The sequence below is a fragment of the Mauremys mutica genome, chromosome 2 (assembly GCF_020497125.1).
Source record: "Mauremys mutica isolate MM-2020 ecotype Southern chromosome 2, ASM2049712v1, whole genome shotgun sequence".
NCBI classification, from domain to species: domain Eukaryota; kingdom Metazoa; phylum Chordata; order Testudines; family Geoemydidae; genus Mauremys; species Mauremys mutica.
Window position 1 is genome coordinate 280063298 of NC_059073.1, and position 23134 is coordinate 280086431.

The window sequence follows — 23134 nt, forward strand, 5'->3', positions numbered from 1 at the left end:
GACCTTCCGCAGTCATGCCTGCGGGAGGTCCACCGGAGCCGCGGGACCAGCGGACCTCCCACAGACATGACTGCGGAGGGTGCACTGGTCCCGCGGCTCCGGTGGACCTCCCGCAGGCATGACTGCGGAGGGTTCGGTGGTCCCGCGGCTCGGGTAGACCTCCTGCAGGCACGCCTGCGGGAGGTCCACCGGAGCCGCGGGACCAGCACACCCTCTGCAGACACGTCTGCAAGAGGTCCCCTGGGACCGGCGACCGGCAGCGCGCCCCCTGCTGCATGCCGCCCTGCTTGGGGCAGCCAAATTCCTAGAGCCGCCCCTGATAATCTACATTCCCTTTTAAAACAACACCGTTGAGGACCCAGATCATTCTTTCTACTTCCACAAGTGGAGGTGACACTAATTAAGGGAGCTTTCACTGGGCACAGTAGACATGAGAAAAACAAGACCTATACTGGACTGTATCACCTTCTCTTAACCCCATAATAATTCCCTTGAGGGTACTCCAAAGGTATTGGGGGTCTATGATGGGGAGCTGCCCATGGAAAGCTCTTCTTCTTTGGGCCCCAATTCAGCAAAGAACATAAGCACGTCTCACTTTAGTTGTGTGAGTTGTCCCATTGGCTTCCTGGAACTACTCACGTGCTTAAAGTTAGGCATGTGCTTAAGTACCTTGCTGAATAGGGGCATAGCTGTTGATATCAACTTGAATATCCACAACAATTTTAATGCTACAAAGCACTAATTTACACTTATGGAAAAGCCTAATATTTTAATAGGAGTGCAACCAATAGATTTTATAGAAATAATTACTAAACACTTATAAAATGTAGTAGAAAATATGGTATCGTTATTGTGTAATTCTGTAGGTTGGTCTAAACATAGAAAGGTGAACATTTGCTACTAAACTGTATAGAATTTTTCCATAAAGGCCTAAAGCTTGATACTATGTCCATTGACGTTAATGACAGTCTTTCAGTTTACTTCAGTGAGCACCAGATCAGACTCCTAGAGAAGGTAGATTTTGCACTGAGATGTGATGGCTATACAGTGGTAGCAAGAGGGAAGGTAGCAGTGGAAAGGCACCAGCCATCTCCTGCACCTGGGGTCTTTTCCCCATGGATGGGAATTTGTGGTAGTAGGAGATCGTACCCAGGGCCAGTGCAACCCATTAGGCGACCTAGATGGTCGCCTAGGGCACTAGCATTTTGGGGGCAGCATTTCGGGTCCTTCGGCGGCGATAATTATTTTGTTCAACCAAGAGGCAGGGGAAATACACACCTAAATTCCTGAATACCAGGTGAAATAGTGCTACTCATAATCAAAGGAACCTACTGTAGTAGATCCCCTTCAGTCAAATAAAAACAAAGTACTGGAATATCACCATTTTTTGCCCTCTCCTTCTCTGTATTTTTTTTAAAAAGCTCTAATATCAGAAGTTGGTAATTCAAGCATTCTATTTAGTGCTGTATCAGATATGATTGAACATAGAAAAAAGGTAGTTAGAAATTATTGTTCAAGCTTATGCATTTGAGAAATCCATTCATAGTATTATGTATTTGTCAGATGTTAGTTGTTTTTCATAGATTCTTGGTCTCCTATGTCTCTCTCTCATTTGGCGCAGGAGGGTAACAAGTTTATGTGTTGGATTTTAAATCAGAAAACAGTTAATTGTCTTGCTTATATCTTCTAATGAAGGTTTGTTAGTATCCTTGGCTTATTTTGGAAGCCTAGTTTATGTAACTAATTGTATCTAATTATTGAATCGGTATAAATATATGTAGTGATGTAATTATGTGCAATTACAATGTAATATTACATTTTTAAAATTCTTGTTGCATTTCGTGAAGAACCATTTTATGCATAACACATAGCTTTCTAAAGTCTGGCTCAGTTATTTGAAAATATTTTATTGAAACAACTATGTCTTAAGGTCTAAAAGTATGGAAAAATTGTTTAAAATAAAATGAAAGCATTGAGTTACGGAAGCATAAAAACACATTTTAAAAATCCTAATATCTGTCTGGGGGCTTTATGTGTGTTGCCTTCATATAATCTAGATGCTTAAATTGATTTTTGTTGGGGAGGGTCTCTGTTTTGGGGAGAAAAATTTGCTTATCGGCTGTGGTCTAAATGTCTGTGCAAAATTTTCAACCCAGAGTTAATTTTCACAGTCACATTATAAAACCGTATAGAAACCCATGAATGGGAACAGCTGCACAACCTTAACTGCTATCCATCATTTCTTTAATACAACTGGAGCACTTATCTAAATCAAGTATTAAAAAAAATCGGTAATATATAATTTGCTTCAGCTTCATTGTTCTTCAATTATGGGTGTATATACTATACCTTTGATATTAAAATGTGCTATTAAATGGACTTTATGTTTATTAATGAGCAAGAAAAACTGCAAATTTAGCATATTCAGATAAACCTCTGTTTAGCAAAAAGTGCATTTCTCTCAACCTGTTTACTGCCTTCCCGTTTCCCCCATGTGGATCCCAAGATGCATAAGAGGTACTATCTGGAGGAAGGGGGAAGAGAGACTGCTGCAGAAACATTTGACATCTCTTTCTTTGCGGTGAGCAAAAGTTAAGCAGAAGGGACCCTCCACATGATGTCAAAAATGGTACAATTTGACCACCAGTGTGTAACTTCTGGCAAATGTGGATTTTATTGGTGATTACTTTGTATTAATAAACATTTGCCTGGTTTCCTGATGAATACCCAGAAATATAGTTCTTGAAACCAGCAAATGTTCTTTACAGTTTACAATGTTTTGTATGTATTTATATTCTGAAATATTGTACTCCTTGTTCAGTTCCAGAAGGACAGTAGTAAACTGAGTGAAAAGTTTGTATATTCGGCTATGAAAATATATTAATATGATGTTGTTTTTTGTAGGTCACAACCATGGATGTTTCATCTAACAAAGATGAGGAAGAAAACTCGATGCATAATACAGTTGTACTATTTTCTAGCAGTGACAAGTTCACTTTACATCAGGTTGGGATACCAGTGACTCTGATTGTTTTAATGAAAAAGGAATTAATGTCTTTGTTATGAGTTGAATTATCCAATATACGGGTGGGGTTTTACTTTAGAGCAGCTGCATAGTTTTGGATGTTAGTGTATTGGCCGATCTTTGAAAACTGTTCTTTCTGTCATTCTAGGATATGTGTGTAGTTTGCGGGAGTTTTGGCCAGGGTGCAGAGGGCAGGTTGCTTGCGTGCTCTCAGTGTGGTCAGTGTTACCATCCCTACTGTGTCAGTATTAAGGTAAGTGCTTTGTTACATTAAAATTATTTGACAACATTGTTTGCATATTGTACTTGAATAGCACCTCATTGCTTCCAGTTTTGTCATAATTAGGAGAGTCATTAACTTGTTAAATATTCTTCAGCTAATGTGACCATTATTTGTATGCAACTTGTGAAAGACTTTAATTAAATGTCATTTTATAGTATACACTGCCTCAAGAGAAATTAACTTTTTTCTAATTTCACAGCCATAAATAGCACTTATTAATCTAGCAGTTGGTTAAAATAACATGTTGAAATGTAAGCTTAAAATCTTAACACAAGCAGAATTTTTTAAAGAAAGAAATTATAGTGCAACTTCATTTGCTAGGGTGTCAGGTTTAGTTGATTCAATTTGTCTGTTGGCTGTCAGAATTGACAGCAACTGGAGTAGTTAATACATTTCAGATTTATTAGTCTAGGAGAGAATGTGAGAAAATTAAATTTAAATGGTATGAGATGATTTAGCAAGCACATAATAAACTATTTACTGTGGCATGCTATAAACTGTCTGTTGCTCATTATATAAGTGCAGTTATGTAAAATGTGGGTATTTTTTAAGATACCACTGGGTTTTACTTTGCTTTTACATGTGCTTTATGAAATGCTGTGTGCATTTTTCATGAGAATATAATTTGGTTTTGAATTCAGATGATACTCTTAAATAATTTTAAATAGATGATTTGGTTCTACTCACTAAAACCCCAGTGTTAGGCCTCACAAAGAATTTGGAATGAACCAGGATTTTTTAATGAGTTCCATCTTGGCTTTGCTACAGGCAAACATATTGTTGCACTTCCCTACGAGCAGCCTGGGAAAAAGCTTGTGACTCCCCTGTTGCTCCAAGGAGGGAGTAAACTGCACTGGGTATAGACCCCAGTACAGCATATGTTCCTTGACATGCTGCTGAGCTCTACCCAGTCCCTTCCCCATTCTGCTACTTTCCCCACCCACCTGCTCAAGTAGGGGCTATATAGCAGCCTTGCAAAGCCTGCTTCCCTTCCTGTGCTGCCACCAGTGATGCAGATAATCAGCACAGGTGCAGCATCTCTTTACACCTCTACCTAGCCAGATCAGCATTGGGCCCAACGTTTACTATAGTGAAATAAATGTATACAACATTTAAAGCCTGTACAGTTGTTTGGGAATAAGTTGCACACTGCCTTCCTATCTGCAGATTACTAAAGTGGTGCTCAGTAAAGGCTGGAGGTGCCTGGAGTGCACAGTGTGTGAAGCCTGCGGGAAAGCTACAGATCCAGGAAGACTGCTTCTCTGTGATGACTGTGACATCAGCTACCACACTTACTGCCTAGATCCCCCACTGCAGACAGTTCCCAAAGGAGGCTGGAAGTGCAAATGGTGTGTTTGGTTCTGGTGTCAGAAATGTTTACTGTTATCCCTTTTTCATTTCACTGTATTTAAAACTATTATTGATATATTTCAGCTAAGTATTTCCAATGTCAGTTTAACCATAATTTCTCAATTAAGTCAAATAATGTTTGAGGGCAGGCATATATTGAACAAAAACACCTACCAGATTTTTTTCTTTGATCAAACACAATTTAATATGGAAATAATTGACTTCCATTAATATTGTGTATTGTGCTAAGGATGCTGTGAGTGCAAACAATCTTACTTTGAACCCAAGATAATAAAGACATTCTTGTTTGTGTTTTGCAGGTGTGTTTGGTGCAGGCACTGCGGAGCAACGTCTCCTGGTCTAAGATGTGAATGGCAAAACAATTACACACAGTGTGCTCCTTGTGCAAGTTTATCTAACTGCCCAGTCTGCTTTCGCAATTATAGGGAAGAAGAGCTCATTCTTCAGTGTAGGCAATGTGATAGGTAAGAGTTTCTAACATTTTGTGAAATTATTTCCCATGCATTACATTTTACCCTAATGATGTAACATGGTAAGGATGGGAGGAAGGGTTGTCTTGTGGTGAAACCAGCTGAAGTGGGACTCAGAATATATTAAATCATTTCCCAGTTTTACCACAGATTTCCTGTGCGAGTCTGGGAAACTTACTAAATTTCTCTGTGTCTTGGTTCTCTATCTTTAAAAGTGATATTTGCTTATCTCAAAGGGTTGTTCTGAGTATAAATCTATATGAACTCGGCAGAGTATCATATAAATAGATAAGAACAAAATAGACCATCACATATACAAGCAAAGCAATGCTAAAAAGTGTCTGCAACACAAATACAATTTTCCTTCTTATTAAGGGTGACTGTGAGGGAGTGTATACAGTATTTAACCACATGTACAGGAAAAAGCATACATCCAGAACATAGATCATCATCCTAAAATAATCAAATTATATAAATATTTCCCTTTATTTATTACCTCAAAAACCATATACTGATATTTAAGTCTCTTAAGATGTTAGCCATTTCCTTTAAATTGTATTTCTTCCCCCACCCCCCCATTTAATTTCTAGATGGATGCATGCAATCTGTCAGAATTTAAACACAGAAGAGGAAGTGGAAAGCATAGCTGATATTGGTTTTGACTGTACCATGTGTAGGCCATACATACCACCAACAAACGGTAAGAGGACTTTTGAAACTAATGACTTAGCAGCAGTGCACAATGCAATAGAGTAGGTTTGGGAATGTTTTTATGGTTCTGTGCTATGGTTGGTAAAGTCCTGGATCATTGCAGAATGGAGGCTTTCCAGTTTTTAGAGGCTAGTTCTTTAGCACCCCATAGTGACTGACTGCAGGAGCACCATTACAGCATCAGGAAAGGTTTAGCAGATTGTCAGCGGTTGAGTTATGCGATATAGAGGGGGGAATATGAACAATTTATTGAAGATGGGTTGGGTAAATACTCATAAACCCTGTGTGAGCCGGAGATCTGTTTCAAATCGTGGTGTTGGGAAGATGAAACACAACTCAACTTCCCAGCTGTCAGGTGGGAAAAAAAATTTCTGATTCCCTAAAGATATTTGCACAAGAACCTCAGCTTCCGGTCCCAGACAGGGTAAACCTCTCTGAACTTAACACTTTCAGGCCTTCTGAGGTAGCAGTAGTGGTATCCAGAGTGTACATGACCTTTCCTCTATCTTACATAATCACACACTGCTAATGCCACTACTTCAGCCCCTAGAACTTTGTAGCCAGTTCCTTCTTGACTACCGTCAGTGAAAGAACTCTCTGCAGGAGTAGCATCCAAATCACTTAACAGCTGCAGCCGTGCTCTCTCCCTGTTACAGTATTGCCAAACGGAAGAGATGAAAAATCATGAGTCACACTCCCTTAAGAGATCAAAAGTCATGAGTCCAATCCCCAAAAATCATGAGGCTGTTCCAAAACTAATGATTTTAAAAAAATGAGTTGAGGCGGGGGTGGGGGGTTGTCTGTCATTTGATTTTTGAACCCCTCCCCCTGCCCATTCCCTGTGTGCGTGAGCGAGTGAGACGATATTGTCAAAATGTAATCTCTCAAGTTTATTGGGAAAGTGATTTTGGTCTCTGCTGAAGGAGCTCTCACCTCCACATCTGCCCACCCCCAGCCCAGCAATTCATTCTGCCCCCCCTCAGTCCAGACTGCCCCCCCATCAGTTCAGCTCTCCCTCAGTTCATTCCCCTAGTCCCCTGTCCCTCAGTTCTGCCTCCCATCAGCTCACCTCCTGCCACTTAGTTCTGCCCCCCAGCTTCTGGGGTTCTTCAGCCTCTACTTCCCCTTCTAGGCAGGGAAGGAGCAACTCCTTCCTAGGCTGGATGTTGCAAGTAAGGGGGAGGAGCAAAGGTGGCCTCCTGTTCATAGAATCATAGAATTCAAGATCAGAAGGGACCATTATGATCATCTAGTCTGACCTCCTGCAAGATGCAGGCCACATAAGCCGATCCACCCACTCCTGAAATAATTCTCTCCCTTGACTCTGCTGTTGAATGCTCCAAATCATGATTTAAAGACTTCTAGTAACAGATAATCCACCAGCAAGCGACCCCTGCCCCATGCTTCAGAGGAAGGCGAAAAACCTCCAGGGCCACTGCCAATCTACCCTGGAGGAAAATTCCTTCCCGACCCCAAATATGGCGATCAGCTGAACCCCAAGCATGTGGGCAAGACTCTCCAGCCAGACCCTCTGGAAAAAGGCTAACAATATCCTATCATTGACCCTTTGTACTAATTACCATTGTGGCATGTTATTGACCTATTGACTAAACCCGTTATCCTATCATACCATCCCCTCCATAAACTTATCTAGCTTAATCTTAAAGTCATGGAGGTCCTTCGCCCCCACTGTTTCCCTCGGTAGGCTGTTCCAGAATTGCACTCCTCTGATGGTTAGAAACCTTTGTCTAATTTCAAGCCTAAATTTCCTGACTGACAATTTATATCCGTTTGTCCTCGTGGCCACATTAGCACTGAGCTGAAATAATTCCTCTCCTTCCCTGGTATTTATCCCTCTGATATATTTAAAGAGTGCAATCATATCTCCTCTTATCCTTCTTTTGGTTAAGGAAAACAAACCGAGCTCCTCAAGTCTCCTTTCATATGACAGGCTTTCCATTCCTCGGATCATTCTAGTGGCCCTTCTTTGTATCCGTTCCAGTTTGAATTCATCCTTCTTAAACATGGGAGACCAAAACTGCACACAATACTCCAAATGAGGTCTCACCAACGCCTTATATAAGGGACTAGCACCTCCTTATCTCTACTAGAAATACCTTGCCTAATGCATCCCAAGACCGCATTAGCTTTTTTAGCGGCCACATCACATTGCCTACTCATAGTCATCCTACGATCAACCAGGACTCCTAGGTCCTTCTCCTCCTCCGTTACTTCCAACTGGTGTGTCCCCAGCTTATAACTAAAATTCTTGTTAGTCATCCCTAAATGCATAACCTTACACTTTTCACTATTGTATTTCATCCTGTTACTAATACTCCAGTTTACAAGGTCATCCAAATCTCCCTGGAGGATATCCCTATCCTTTTCCGAATTGGCAATACCTCCCAACTTTGTGCCATCCGCAAACTTTATCAGCCCACTCCTACTTTTGGTTCCGAGGTCAGCGATAAATAGATTGAATAAAATTGGACCCAAAACCGAACCTTGAGGAACTCCACTGGTAACCCCCCTCCAACCCGACAGATCACCCTTCAATACGACCCTCTGCAGTCTCCCCTTTAACCAGCTCCTTATCCACCTCTGGATTTTCATTTCGATCCCCATCTTTTCCAATTTAACCAGTAATTCCTCATGCGGTACCGTATCAAACGCCTTACTGAAATCAAGATATATTAGATCCACCGCATTTCCCTTGTCTAAAAAATCTGTTACTTTCTCAAAGAAGGAGATCAGGTTGGTTTGGCACGATCTACCTTTCGTAAAACCATGCTGTAATTTGTCCCAGTTGCCATCGGCCTCAAGGTCCGTAACCACTCTCTCCTTTAAAAATTTTTCCATGACTTTGCATACTACAGATGTTAAACTAACAGGCCTGTAGTTACCCGGGTCACTTTTTTTCCCCTTCTTGAATATAGGAACTATATTAGCTAATCTCCAGTCAAACGGTACAACCCCCGAGTTTAGAGATTTATTAAAAATCATTGCTAACGGGCTTGCAATTTCACTCGCCAATTCCCTTAATATTCTAGGATGAAGATTATCCGGGCCCTCCAATTTACTTCCGTTAAGCTGTTCAAGTTTGGCTTCCACCTCAGATACCGTAATGTCTACCCCCATATCTTCATTCCCATCAGTCCCTCTATCACTATTCCTTAGCCCTTCATTAGCCTCATTAAAGACCGAGGCAAAATATTCGTTCAGATATTGTGCCATGCCAAGATTATCCCTAATCTCCACTCCGTTTAAAGTTTTAAGCGGTCCCACTTCTTCCTTCTTGGTTTTCTTCCTATTTATATGGCTAAAAATCCTTTTGCTATTGGTTTTAATCCCCTTCGCTAGGTCCATCTCCACCCGGCTCTTTGCCTTTCTCACTGCTTCCCTACACCCTCTGACCTCAATAAGGTAGGTTTCTTTGCTGATCCCTCCCATTTTCCACTCCTTGTACGCTTTCTGTTTTTTCTTAATCACTCCTCTAAGACGCTTGCTCATCCAGCTCGGTCTAAAACTGCTACCTACGAACCGTTTTCCCTTTCTCGGGATACATGCCTCTGACAGCTCCTGCAACTTCAACCTGAAATAACCCCAGGCGTCTTCCGTCTTTAGATCCCTAAATATGTTAGTCCAATCCACTTCCCTACATAGTTGCCTCAATTTAGTAAAGTTAGCCCTTTTGAAATCGTAAACCTTAGTCTCAGATGCAATTTTGTTTATCCTTCCATTTATTTTGAAACGAATTAGCTCATGGTCACTCGAGCCAAGGTTGTCCCCTACAACTATTTCCTCAACAAGGTCCTCATTACTTACCAAAATCAGATCTAAAATGGCATCCCCCCTCGTCGGTTCAGCAACTACTTGATGAAGGAATTCATCAGCTATCACGTCTAGGAAAAGCTGAGCCCTATTATTATTACTAGCATTTGTTTCCCAATCTATATCCGGGAAGTTAAAATCTCCCATGATCATACAGTTCCTATTAGTATTTACCTCCTTAAAAACATTAAAGAGCTCTCTATCCATATCCAGGCTAGATCCCGGCGGTCTATAGCACACCCCAATCACTATCCCAGGGGACACTCTAGTAGTTTTCTTCCCCAATGTGACCATTGCCCAAACAGACTCCGTATTATCCATTGCATTGCTAGTTATTTCGTTACTTTTCACCTCATTATTGACATACAATGCTACTCCCCCACCTTTACCTTTGTATCGGTCTTTCCGAAACAGCACATACCCTTCCATACCTGTACTCCAGTCATGGCTACCGTTCCACCATGTTTCGGTTATTCCTACGATATCCGGTTTCAATTCTCGGACCAGGAGCTCTAGTTCCTCCATTTTGTTACCTAAGCTTCTCGCATTGGTGAACAAACATCCTGATTTTTGCTGTTTGGCTCCTTTCACCCTTTTCACCCAACTTGGTAGGGACACAGTACTACCAGTATGACCTGTCGGTCTAGTATCCGTCCCCCCCCCCCTCTTCCTTATACCTAACCGTCCCCCTCTGGCTATATCTGTTGTTATACTGTTGTTCTCACTCTCAACGTATAAATTTGGCATGGAGAGTACCTGGACCTCTCCCAGCCGTCTCCCCACAATGTCTAGTTTAAAGCTCTTTTAATCAGATGAGCCAGCCTCCCTCCTAGAATTCTACTTCCTTCCCTACTTAGGTGGAGCCCATCCCGTGAGAACAGTTCTCTGTCCCCAAAAGCCTCCCAGTGCCCATACATCCCAAAGCCCTCCTTGTAACACCACTCCCTCAGCCAACTATTTATCGCCACGATCCTGTCACCCCTTTGGCGCCCTTCCCTAGGGACAGGTAGAATCCCACTGAAGATCACCTGAGCCTCAATTTCCTTGAGCGTCTTACCCAACCTGGCATAGTCTCCCTTGATTCTCTCTAGTGAGAATCTAGCCGTGTCATTCATTGCTCACAGGTAAGAGGGGAAGGAAAGATTGGAGCTGCCCAGGGCTCTTTACATCCTTCCTTCCCCTGCCCTCCTGTGAGAATGACTTTGTGCTGCTGAGGGGATGGAGGAGAGAGCTCTGCCTGCAGCGGCACTGATTGGTTATTCTGCTCCAGGAGGCTGGCAAGTGAGTCAGAGAGCCAATCAGAGGGCTCATATAAACTAGAGGGCTGTAGCTTCACACGTTATCACAAGACTGGCTCCAGTCCCAACCAGAATTATATCATGTGGAAAACTTGCACAAGTTGGCAACACTATTGTCTTATTACCCATTCTTTTATAGGACTGACTGATTTCTGATGCTGATGGTTCTTCTCTTCCTTTGTTGTTCTCCTTGACCAGACTGCAGCCTTTGGCATTATGGGAAACCATTCTGTCTTCTAAAACTGCCTCCAAAGTTGTGCAAGTGTCTCTGCTTCTCTCCTGCCATGGTTCTCCTATATATTGAACCATTTTTCATCTGTCCCTGGTGGCAGTGAAACCTCTGCCTGAGAGCTTATCTTCACTGCTGAAAAAGCTGAGATTTTATTTCGGGATAACTGCCACACGTGAGCTATCCCAAGGTAAAAACACAGTGAAGACAAGGCACATCAATTTTACCATGAGATAGACTTGCCAAGGTTAGTCCTATATTCCCACCTGGAGTTGACCGCAGAAAGCGTGCCTTGCGGTAAAACTAAAGTGCCTTATCTTCACTATGTTTTTATCTTGGGCTATCTCAAATGTGTTAGTTACCCCAAGGTAAAAAGTACAGGGTTCTTTTAGCAATGAAGATAAGCCCCAAGACTGCTCTTCTGGAAGGTTAAATTTGCAACCTTCTGCCTTGTTCAGCCTAATGCTCAGTCCATAGAGTTTTGTCAGCAAAAGGCAGCTTTTGGACACGAAACAGTGGAGGTGCACACATTGTAATGCCACTTTTGGCAACAAAACTCTTCAGTTTTGGCAACAAAATAAAACCACCTTGACAAGAGGCATAAAGCTTTTTGCGGCACACTTAAAGCGGCAAAGTATCAGTGCAGATGCTGCCATTCATTATATTGCCGTAACTGGCCTCCCCCAGTATCCCACAATGCTTGTCGTGACTGCTCTGCTTACTGTTTTGAACTCATCTACCCTGCCAGCATGCGCCCCTCTCCTTTCAAAGCTCCTGGAAGTTCTGACAGCTGAGTATGCCGCTCAGCTCCAGCAACAAAGCAAATCATTAACATGGAATACTCCTGCTCTCTCCCATACTACAAACAAAGAGGCAGGGGCGGATGTGTTTGTATGTGAGAGGCTGCTGTGCTGACAGAGCCAGGGAGGGAGGCCAGGGCTGATGTCGGAGGTGTCCTCCTCTCCCTGCTTCAGAACTTGCTTCCGGCTGTCTGAATTTAGAGACAGCATGCCAACATGCTCACTCTTCCCCAACACACACTCTGTTTCTGTTTCTCCCATGCATGCACACGCTCCCTGTCTCACCGTCTCTTCCCTCCAACCTCCCCCCCACACACACACACTTGAGTTGAAAAGCGGCTGACAATTTAGTTGGGTGCCCGTGGAATGATGGGACTGAGAAACCTGCATCATGTGTTGCTGTACCTGCCCCGTAAAGCATTGCAAACCCTTCCCAAATCATCCTGCGGCCAGTTGCACAGTGGGATAGCTACCCACAGTGCACTGTTCTCTGTGTGGATGCAAAAGGTGCTAGTGTGGATGCACTCTGCTGACACAAGGAGCATAACATGTACATGCAATAGCGGTTTAATTAAAGCAGCATCGCTTTTGGCCACAAAACTCTGCAGTGTACACATAGCCTAACTGCTCTCTCTCTCATCCATCTGTACTCTGACTTTAATTACCTTTTTTCCACTGTTACTCAACTCTGCATATCTTTCACCACCTTTAAAGACTCCTCCCTAAACACTGTCTTTGTCTGTTTTATCCAAATAAATTTGTGATTTTGGGCTGAGCTTGCTGCAGTTCTCCCCTTTGGCAAGAAGAATATCCTTGAACACAATTCCATTTCTGTCTCCATCCTCAGTTCAGATCTGCCATTTCTCTCTATTGTCTGTATTAATCTTCTTATCTCGAGTATCTGTAAATCTGTCTATTGCCACTGTCAAAACATAATTTGTTTGTGCAACTTCCTTGACTTAGTATCTAGAGACTTCACCTTTGCCATCAACTGTTTGACTATTGCACCTCTTTCCTAATTGACCTCCACAAGCCCCAAGTCTCCACACTGCAGCGTGTACATGAATACCACTGCCCACTGTCTTGCTTATCAGTGAAACATATCAAATCACCCCATCCTAAATCACCTCTATTGGTTTCCTATTTACTTCAATTCCAGTTCAAAATTTCCTTTTGTTTTAAAACACTCTGTGGACTAGATCAATTGAGCTCATATGTGAAGTCTGACTCTACTGACCTTCCCACTCCACTCATTAGTATCTGCCTGCTCCTGTAATCTCACTGGAGCTACTAGTGCCTTTCCTCCTGCAATTTTCCTGTTTTCCCTCTATCTCATCATTTCAAAACCTATTTCCAAATTTCATTTTCAAATGTATCTTTTCTTCCTTATTTTTTCCTGTGTTTTTCTGACTCTTGGGTATGTCACTTAATTTCTTTCTCCCACTGTTGTGGGCTTGTTGATTGATCACTTTAAGTTATTAATCAAAGTGCTTAGCTAATTGTTTTGTGATTTGTACCATATAGCATTCTCGGATGGTCTGTAATTCTGGCATAATACAATTACAGCTTGTGTAAATGATACTGACATAAAATAAAGTTGTGTTGCATAAATATATTATTCTGCAATATTTTTAAGGGAGTCTTGTTAATTTCTTCAGACCAAACTTTCACTGGTCTTAATTTTTTGAATATTTTCTATGAGGATTATTCTCTAGATTCTAAATATTCTCCTTTTTATCAATCTATTCTCTATTTTGATAAGAAAATAAAAACAAAAAGCTGCTATTTCAGCAACTTACGTATAACCACGTAAGTTGACTTCAAGTTCCATAATTGTGTGTATGCAGAGATAGGTGGTTTCTTGTGTAGCTAGGTCACAAATCAAATAGAGGCAACTACATTCTCCTCCAGCTATTCCTTCTGCATGGCCTTCTAGGGTTGCCCCATGTAACATTTCAGTCTGGAGGTCACAGAAACCTAGATAACAGGAAAGGAGTGGTCATAATTGTTATATTAAAATAACATGGGGAAAAAGTACTTCCAAGTCCCAAAATAGTACCCCATAACTATGGATCTCCTTGTTTGTTAGGTGTGCATGGTGCTTTACAATCCTTGGTCTGAGTTGCTGACAGACTAAATCAGTCACAAGAGCGGACACTATCTCTGCCAGACTTGGTAGACAGATGTTTCCCTCTACCCACTAACATCACTTCCAAACTGAGTTTCTGCCAATTCACTTTTATTCATGTTCCTATCTTGAAAAATGGTCTAACTGCTCCATCTGAGTTTTACAAGAGACCTAGAGTAGCATGTTCTCTGTATTAGAGCCTCACTTTCTCTCACAATAGCCTCACATACACATTGTACAATAAGGCTGACAGGAGAGAGCCTCTGAAATCCCACACGTGGGAGCCCTCGGGGACAATGAATGATTGCCCAGTGCAGTTCTCTGGGAATTCTTTGGAAGGAAAGGAATCACTGCTCTGTGATACCACCCTGCCCAGCCATAATGCACGATCAGGTTGGCAAAACCTTGCTGTCACCAGTCAACTGCTTGACAATGTAAAAAACCCAGTGTACTCACCTGCTCATTGTCCATTAGTAGGAGATCACAACCAATGTAGTCTCCATACAATACATGGGTCTGGGAAATCTGAGTGCTTCAGGTGACCCCCAGAGTTTCTTGTTAGCCATCTTTTCAATGATGTTGGGAATGCAACCAGATTAATCATTTTATTTGTAAGATTCTAGGCATGTGTTGCCAATAATATAAAAGAGAGAGTATAAAAAAATTTTTTAAAAGAAAATGAGTTGACATTGTCACCTTAAATCAATTCTGCACTATCCCAATAAATGAATTATTTGATTTTATTTAAACTCACTAAATTTTATTTTTCAGTACCTTCCTCAGACTGCTGTGACCCATCAATTGCAGCTCAGATTGTTTCAAAAGTAAAAGAACTAGGTAATTTTTTTAAAAATGCTTAATCTTTTAATTATCTAGAATAATTTTAACTGATATTTTTATTTGGAACATAGAAATTGTTTTCTCTATGATTTTATCATAGATGCACCACTAAGACTCCTTTATCTCAGTGTAACGTTTATTGTTTCCCTTGTCCTCCCTTCCCTTTATCTTCTATTATTTGTCACACCCACTTTGTTACAATTATCTTAAATTAGGCACTGAGCCTGCAGAAATTTAAGCACATGCTTAACTTGAAGCTCATGAGTAAACAATAAATAATCCCATTGGTAACAAGTATTCTCATTTAAATAATTGGGGCTGTTAATTTCATGTGCTTTAAAATTAAGCATGCCCATAAATTATTGAAGAATCAGGACCTTAGCCTGTAAACTCTTCAGGGCTTCCTGTGTTTGTAAAGTGCCTAGTACAAGGTCGGCCCAGTCTTGACTGGGGCCTGTGGGTGCCACAGCAATTACTGTTGTTTGTATATACTAGCATCCAGAGGTCTCAATTAAGCCCCATTATGTTTGATGCTGTACTTACATATAGTAGAAGTCGGTAGCTATTGCAAGGAATTTCCTGTCTTAAAAAGAGTTTGCAATCTATAAAAAACAAAATTATGATACAACAAAATTGTTGTACGATACAATGAATAAAAATGTTGCTGTAAATATTTGGGTTATTTCTTCACTAGAGAAATGTCTCTTTAATAAATGATTATCTGCACAAACCACCTGTAGATGTGCCCTTTTGGGATGTTGTGTCAGAAGACATTTTTCTTCATTTGTTTAAAAGGAGTGAATTTTACTGTTTGTGATATTAAAATATCTGTTAGAGCTGTTATCCAGACAGTATTTAATTAGCTTCACTGGTGCTTACCATTATTGTCCTGTTTGCCTTTATATCACCCCTGAATGACGTTTACGAAACTTGAACTCTGCTGATCGCCAGAGGAAAAGAATTTGAGTCAAGGATCCCTGCCTACATTGAGAACTAGGGACTGTCAGCACATGCTTATCACCACACCTCAATAGCCTTGTCACATCACTGGAGAGAGGCAGTCTCACAGGTCTCAAGAAACCTGGGTTCAATTCCTGGTTGAGAGTTTATCTACAGTTGAAATGCTACAGTGGCACAACTGCAGTTGTACCATTGTAGTGCCTCAGTGTAGACACTACCTACACCGACTGGAAGGGTTCTTCCATTGGTATAATTAATCCACCTCCCTGATAAGTGGTAGCTAGGTCGACAGAATTCTTCCATCGACCTAGCACTGCCTGCCCCAGGGATTAGGTCAGTTTAATTACGTCACTTTTTTCACCTCCCACAAGCAATGTAGCTGGGTCAACCTAACTTTTTAGTGTAGACCAGGCCTCACCCACAGACTTCCTGTGTGACTTTGGGAAAGTAACTTAATCTACCCTGACCTTCAGCTCCCCATCTGCAAAATGGGGATAATTCTTCCCTACCTCACAAGGGTTTTGTGAAGATAAAATCTGTTACAAGTCATGAGACATTCCAATACTACCATTCTTGAAGACCACATAAGTATCTAGGTAGACAGTTTGATAGACAGGAAGCAGAGACCAAAAAGATAAGACTTGTCAAGTTATATGAGTATGTCAGGTAGGAATCCAGCTCTGGATACCTTTTGAAGTCATCAGTTGCTGTAATGCAAACATTCTTTTTAATGAGTTCTTGCAGTGTGTCATGTTGTGTTACCGTATTTGACATTACACTGTAAATTATAAAGCTTTGTCTGTAATTTTAAGATAGTATCAGGTACCGCTGTATTATTTATACTGATATTCTTCAAGTTCTAGTGCTTAGAATGTATCATGCTTTGACATACATGTGTATGGTTAACTCTTTAAAGAAGTGTTTAAATAATTCATCCAAGACTTGAGTCAAAGTATAAAGAGTTTTATATTCCTGTTGTGATTCATGTAATTTGTATAGACCCACCGAAGACATATACCCAAGATGGAGTCTGTTTGACAGAATTGGGGATGTCTCAGTTACAGAGCCTCACTGTTACAGTACCAAGAAGAAAACGGACAAAACCAAAGCTTAAATTGAAGATTATAAACCAGAACAGTGTCGCTGTGCTACAGACACCACCAGATATCCAATCAGAGCATTCCAGAGATGGAGAGATGGATGACAGTAGAGGTAATGGTCAGTATGTGGCATATTTTCAGTTTGATATTTATTGCAATTCATGCATATATTTGTACATGTGGCCATATTTTAAATGTATTGTTTACTACTCATATAGGTGCTTCTGTTTCACTCTAGTGCTAAATGGTTAAGATGGACTAACTGCAAAACATGACTGTCGGTGTTCATAGCTGTCCATTTCAAGGAGATGGACCTTCCTCTTACTTTTGTTCGTGTGTCATCTATCCCGTACAGAAACCATGTCTTTAAGACTAACAATAGGGGCAGAACAAAAGGTCTGGCTGCCCTTCCATAGAACACCAGTACTACAACTGAAAATTTTGCACACTATGGGGAGTACACAGCGCACTCTGAGACACTCAGACCCAGAGCAAACGCTGTTAGAAAGTTGTAGCCCCAGGGCTTAACAAAGAGACATCGAGACTTCTTGGGCTCTTTCAAATGAGATGCTCAAAAGTGAGGGTGTGATGGCATATGAGGGTACTCAGGGACAGTTGAATTTCTTGAGGGGGGGTCTCAACTCATCCTTCTCTAGATACAAAGAGGGTCTGGGGAGGGCATGGAATTGCCATTTCCGACAGAGAAGAAGTTGTTTACCCCAGTCTGAAGCAACACATCCTTTTACTTCCCTGGCCAAGTGAGCTTTTGTTTGACTCCATAATCCTAGACTGGACAGAAATTGGATTGGAAAATGGACCACATAGTTAATCTGTATCTGGTTTAAGTAGAGTCCACTGTACATTCTGATAACTGTATTGTGTACTATCATGTTAATCCTAAACCTGAGGAAAGGCTAACTAAATACAAGTGTGAAAGTCAGGAAATAAATTACACAAGCGTCTATTAAAAGTGGAATGCAGACACCCCACCTCACCACACTCTGAAATGCTTTCTGTTTACGCAACATTGTCTTACTGTTAATCAGATTAAATGTCATAAGAGGCTTTTTGTAGATATAGAGTGTTCTTGAGATAGAGTGATTTAACTCTAGTATGGTCTCATGTTAAGTGTTGATATAAGTAGCATGGCAGATGTTTGATTGGTGTATCCTTAATCATGATCTGTTGTTGGCTGGAAGAAATGTGTATTTTTATGATAAATGTTTGTTTTGTTTGTTTGTTACTTTTGAATGATGGAGTGATCACTTTTCTCTTGCTTTGTTTGTGATTAATAGATTCATAGAGTTTAAGGCCGCAATGACTCCAAGATCTCTTTCTTGAGTGGTAACAGCTAATTTAAACCCCATCATTTTATATGTATAGTTGGGATTATGTTTTCCAATGTGCATTACTTTGCATTTATCAACACTGAATTTCATCTGCCATTTTGTTGCCCAGTCACCCAGTTTTGTGAGATCCTTTGGTAGCTCTTCATAGTCTGCTTGGGACTTAACTATCTTGATTAGTTTTGTATCATTTGCAAATTTTGCCACCTCACTGTTTACCCCTTTTTCCAGATCATTTATGAATATGTTAAATTGGACTGGTCCTAGTACAGACCACTGGGGGGTGGGCACTATTTACCTCTCTATTCTGAAAAGTGACCATTTATTCCTACCCTTTGTTTCCTATCTTTTAACCAGTTACCAATCCATGAGAGGATCTTCCCTCTTATGATCTATTAGATCATCTAGTCTGACCTCCAGTATATCAGAAGACCTTAAATTCACCCAGTGGTCCCTGTATTGAGCCCAACAGCTTGTGTTTGATTAAAACATATGTCCCAGAAAGACATCCAGTCTTGATTTGAAGACTTCAAGAGAGAGAAAATCCACCATTTCCATTAGTAGTTTGTTCTAATGGTTAATCATCCTGGCTGGTTTTTTAAAATTTTGTATCTTAATACCAGTTCAAAATTTGTCCGGATTCAGCTTCCAGACATTGGTTCTTGTATAGACCCACCGAAGACATATACCCAAGATGGAATCTGTTTGACAGAATTGGGGGTGTCTGTTACAGAGCCTCACTGTTACAGTACCAAGAAGAAAATGGACCAAACCAAAGCTAGATTAAACACCTTTAGTGCTTTGTATTTTCTCCCTGTGAAGGCACTGGAATCAAGTCACCTCTCAATCTTCTTTTTGATAAGATAACAAGATATGTAATATAATGCACATAGTATGGCAGTGGAATAGGGGATCTAACTTTTTGTTTTGATTTCAGTTCTCATCCCCTCAGCTGTATTTTTTTCATTAAGTGATTGTGATAAAATGTTTCAATGTATTTGAAAACTGGCCTGGATTTAGGTGCGTTAAAAGCCTCAGAAAGGCTCTTTAGATAATATTTGTAGACCTGTGCTTTAAAAAGAAACTAGGAAACCCTTGGACTAAGATAGCACTCTGAACATACCATATATAGTCGTTCGTAAGCTGATTTTTTTTTTTTTTTTTTTTTAGTAAAAAAGGGAAGCAGTAGAGACGGGGGTCGGCTTATGAACGGGTATAGAGAGGGAGAGGTGGGACACAGCCCCTCCCCACAACAGAGGGAGCCTCTCCACCTCTGGCCATGCTGCTCTCCCCCCAGGCTCCAAAGCAGCTGCAGCTCCGGGGCTGGCAGGCTGCAGCTGTGCCGCTTGGCCCCACCCCCCAGAGCAGGCCATGGCCACTCCGCCCGGCCCAGCCCGCTGGAACATGCTGCGGCCGTGCTGCCCAGCCTGCCGGAGCAGCTCCAGCCAGGTCAGAGACAGCCTCCCCTGGCCCTCCCCAGATAAGGTGGGAAGGGATGGGATGGGGAGAGTGTGGGGGTCCTGGGCTAGGGGTGGGGTCATGTGGGGGGTGATCACAGGGGTTACTCCCCTGACTCCCAGCTTCTCCCCCCAAAAATTTTTCCCATCAGTTGCTGTCCCAGCCCATCAGGGTAAGCAGCTGGCACGCTGGGACACTTTGTTTATTTAGGTTTACTTCTGTGCTTGCGGACGCTTGAGGTAAACAAACCATCTTGGACCACCAACGGCTTATCCTGATGGCTGGGAGCCAAAGTTTGCTGACCCCTAAATTATAGGGTCGGCTTATGAACGAGTTATAAAAACTTTCTTTTTACTCATCCATCTTTGGGGGGTCTGCTTATAAACGAACCGGCTTATGATCGAGTATATACTGTACTGTACAGAGGATCTTTTGGGTACCTAAGAAAACTTTGTTCCTTGCTGGGGCTGGAAGTTTTGCTGAGAGGACTTGTTCATCCTCTAAAGTGTAGAGAAAATCACTACATGTTACTCAAAAGAGACTCCCTAGCCAGTCCAAAAGTAGAGCTGATAGACTTCAGGAGTCCTGTCCAGTTAGAAGGTCTGGTCAGGAGCTCAGCCTTTGGGAGTAAGGCACGTGGTTGCTAGAAATGAGAGAATCTCTGATGCCTTTATTACTCAGCAGCATAAATAGACGGCACAGAGATGCATTTCTTCAAAATTATGTATTTCTTTTTCAATGTATGTGTGTTTAATGTTGTACGCATGTATTAAAGCAACCTTGCAAAATTACCATGAAATGTAACCAGCTCATGCACAACATTTACTTTCCCCACCCTTTACAATCATGGTTGATAATTAAGAAACTAAGGACATGTAGCTCACTCCTCAGAGATACATTTAGCACTCACCTTTGACCACATCACTGCCCTTATTCCATTAAGCCTTTGTTAATGGGACTACTCCCAGCATTCAGGAGATCAGACTGAAAAGTCCATCACCTCGAAAAGAATGTTTTGCTAGTGAATAATGACCTCTCCAGATTCTCCAACAACTTCCCAGGCACCTAAATGCCCAAGGAGAGAAAACAAATCTAGTCTCTGACTCCCGATATTTTTAAAATGTCAAGACCTGTATGACGCACACGATACAGGAAGATGGGGGCAGGGCGATATTGGCACTCATTTATTGACACTTATTTTAGGATGACTAACACTGAATTAATGCATCTGCAGCCCATGTTCTCGGCAGCACGGGCTACCGCAAGCATATCAGACTTGTCCTTCGCTCTCTAGACTGGCTCCCATAAACTATTGAATCGAGTTCAAGGTCTCAGTCATTATCTTCAGTGTTCAGTGGCCTGGGCCAAAGATATCTACAAAATCACCTGAAGCTCTGGCATGAGAACTTTGGATGACAACTCTGCTTTTCTGGTGCAGTGGAACTTCCTAACATTAGAGTAAAGCGTGTCTGTGTGGGAGACAGAGCTTTCTCAGGGGCAGACCCAAGACTGTGGAATGAACTCTCAAAAAACTGAGGACCACCACAAACCTCACCACCTTCCGCTCCAAGTGCAAGGTTTACTCTTTTGACCTGCCTTCTCTACAGAAACAGAGAGCAGTGTGTACATTTAACAAACAAACAAGAAAAACAGCCCAAAATAGAACCCTACCTAAACAAAACACTACATTGCACACACAATTACCCCTTTGGGAAGAAGATGAGAGAGAAAACAAACTGCATATGACAGATGTTAGTCACATCACTTAAAGTGCTACTTCAGAGCCCTCAAGTATTACGGTATCAGAGGGGTAGCCGTGTTAGTCTGGATCTGTAAAAGCAGCAAAGAGTCCTGTGGCACCTTATAGACTAACAGACTATTACAGTGACGAGGGAAGTATAAGAAACTCAATAGAATAGAGCTATGCAGAATCACAAATTCATGTAGATGGAACATTTTACCACTATAGACCCCCTTGCAATCTCAGTTTATCACAAGGAAAATCTAACTCCCTTAGATGTTTTTGAAAATCCCACTCTATATAGGCTATATGCAAGCATTGTCCTCCTCCTTTTTGGTTTAGTTTATAATTCTGTCTTTTCTCCAGAAGGTGATCTTATGGACTGTGATGGAAAATCAGATTCCAGCCCAGAACGAGAAACTGTGGATGATGATACTAAGGTGACAGAAGGAGCTGATGGGGTCAAAAAGAGAAAGAGAAAGCCATACAGACCTGGTAGGGTACATAATGAAGACCAATTTGTTTGTCACATTTAAGTTTTCTACTATGTAAATAGTCTGTTAATTTAGAAATAGGAAGACTAAACAGCATGTTTAGGAAAGGCTTCTTTGGGTGGTTCATTCCTCATTGTGCAATGTAGTAGTTTCTTCTATTATGGTTAAAAAAATAATTTACAGTCTGATTATCCAGGTACGCTTTTCCAGGTTGCTGCACAGCAACAGTCCTGCCCTTATGCTGTAAATACTGGTTCACAATTCAGATTTGCAGCCAGTTATGGATTATTTAACTTGAGAAAAGAAAGCACTGTGCTTTTCTAATTGGATATATACCGTATGTTGTAGGTTAAACATACGTATATGCTGTATTGTATAAAAATGTGTATCTGTGGCTCAGTGAAGTATGTGTGTGAGGCTTTTTGCTTCTTTAAAGAGAATACTTTTGTAGGTATCTACTACCTGTTTTCTGAAGTGTGTGATAAGTAGGGCCCTACCAAATTCTCGGTCGTGAAAAACACATCGTGTACTGTGAAATCTGGTCTCCCCCATGAAATGTGGCCTTTTGTGTACTTTTACTCTATACTATACTGGAGGGTAAAAGTATACAAAAGTACTCAGTGTTTCTCAAATGGGGGGTCCTGATCCAAAGGAGACTACAAGGCTATTGTAGGGCAGTCGTGATATTGCCTCTCTTACTTCTGCGCTGCATTCAGAGCTGGGCGGCTGGAGAGGCAGCTGCTGGCTGAGCGCCCTGCTCTGAAGGCAGCGCCGCCACCAGCAGCAGCACAGAGGTAAAGGTGGCACAGAGGTAAGGTGTATTGCCACCCTTACTTCTGCCCTGCTGCTGGTGACAGCACTGCCTTCAGAGCTGGGTGCCTGGACAGCTGCTGTCCTGCTGCCCAGCTCTGAAAGCAGCTCAGAAGTAAGGGTGGCAATACTGCGATCCTCCCTACAATAGTCTTGTGACCCCTGCTTGGGTTGGGACCCCCAGTTTGAGAAATGCTGACTTAAGGGCTTTATATGTGTATATTTTGCTGTTTTTAAAT

At 41.6% G+C, this 23134-nt stretch overlaps 1 protein-coding gene across 1 annotated transcript in view; it reads left to right on the plus strand.

The window, feature by feature from the left end:
- KMT2C (lysine methyltransferase 2C) overlaps positions 1-23134 on the plus strand; it is a 313192-nt gene that overhangs the window by 208669 nt on the left and 81389 nt on the right. Inside the window, exons 16-23 of the mRNA XM_045003252.1 lie at positions 2905-3006; positions 3174-3278; positions 4476-4657; positions 4979-5143; positions 5740-5849; positions 14918-14983; positions 16946-17164; positions 21958-22086. Of these exons, the coding sequence (XP_044859187.1) occupies positions 2905-3006; positions 3174-3278; positions 4476-4657; positions 4979-5143; positions 5740-5849; positions 14918-14983; positions 16946-17164; positions 21958-22086 (1078 nt within the window). The remainder of the gene's footprint in view (positions 1-2904; positions 3007-3173; positions 3279-4475; positions 4658-4978; positions 5144-5739; positions 5850-14917; positions 14984-16945; positions 17165-21957; positions 22087-23134) is intronic.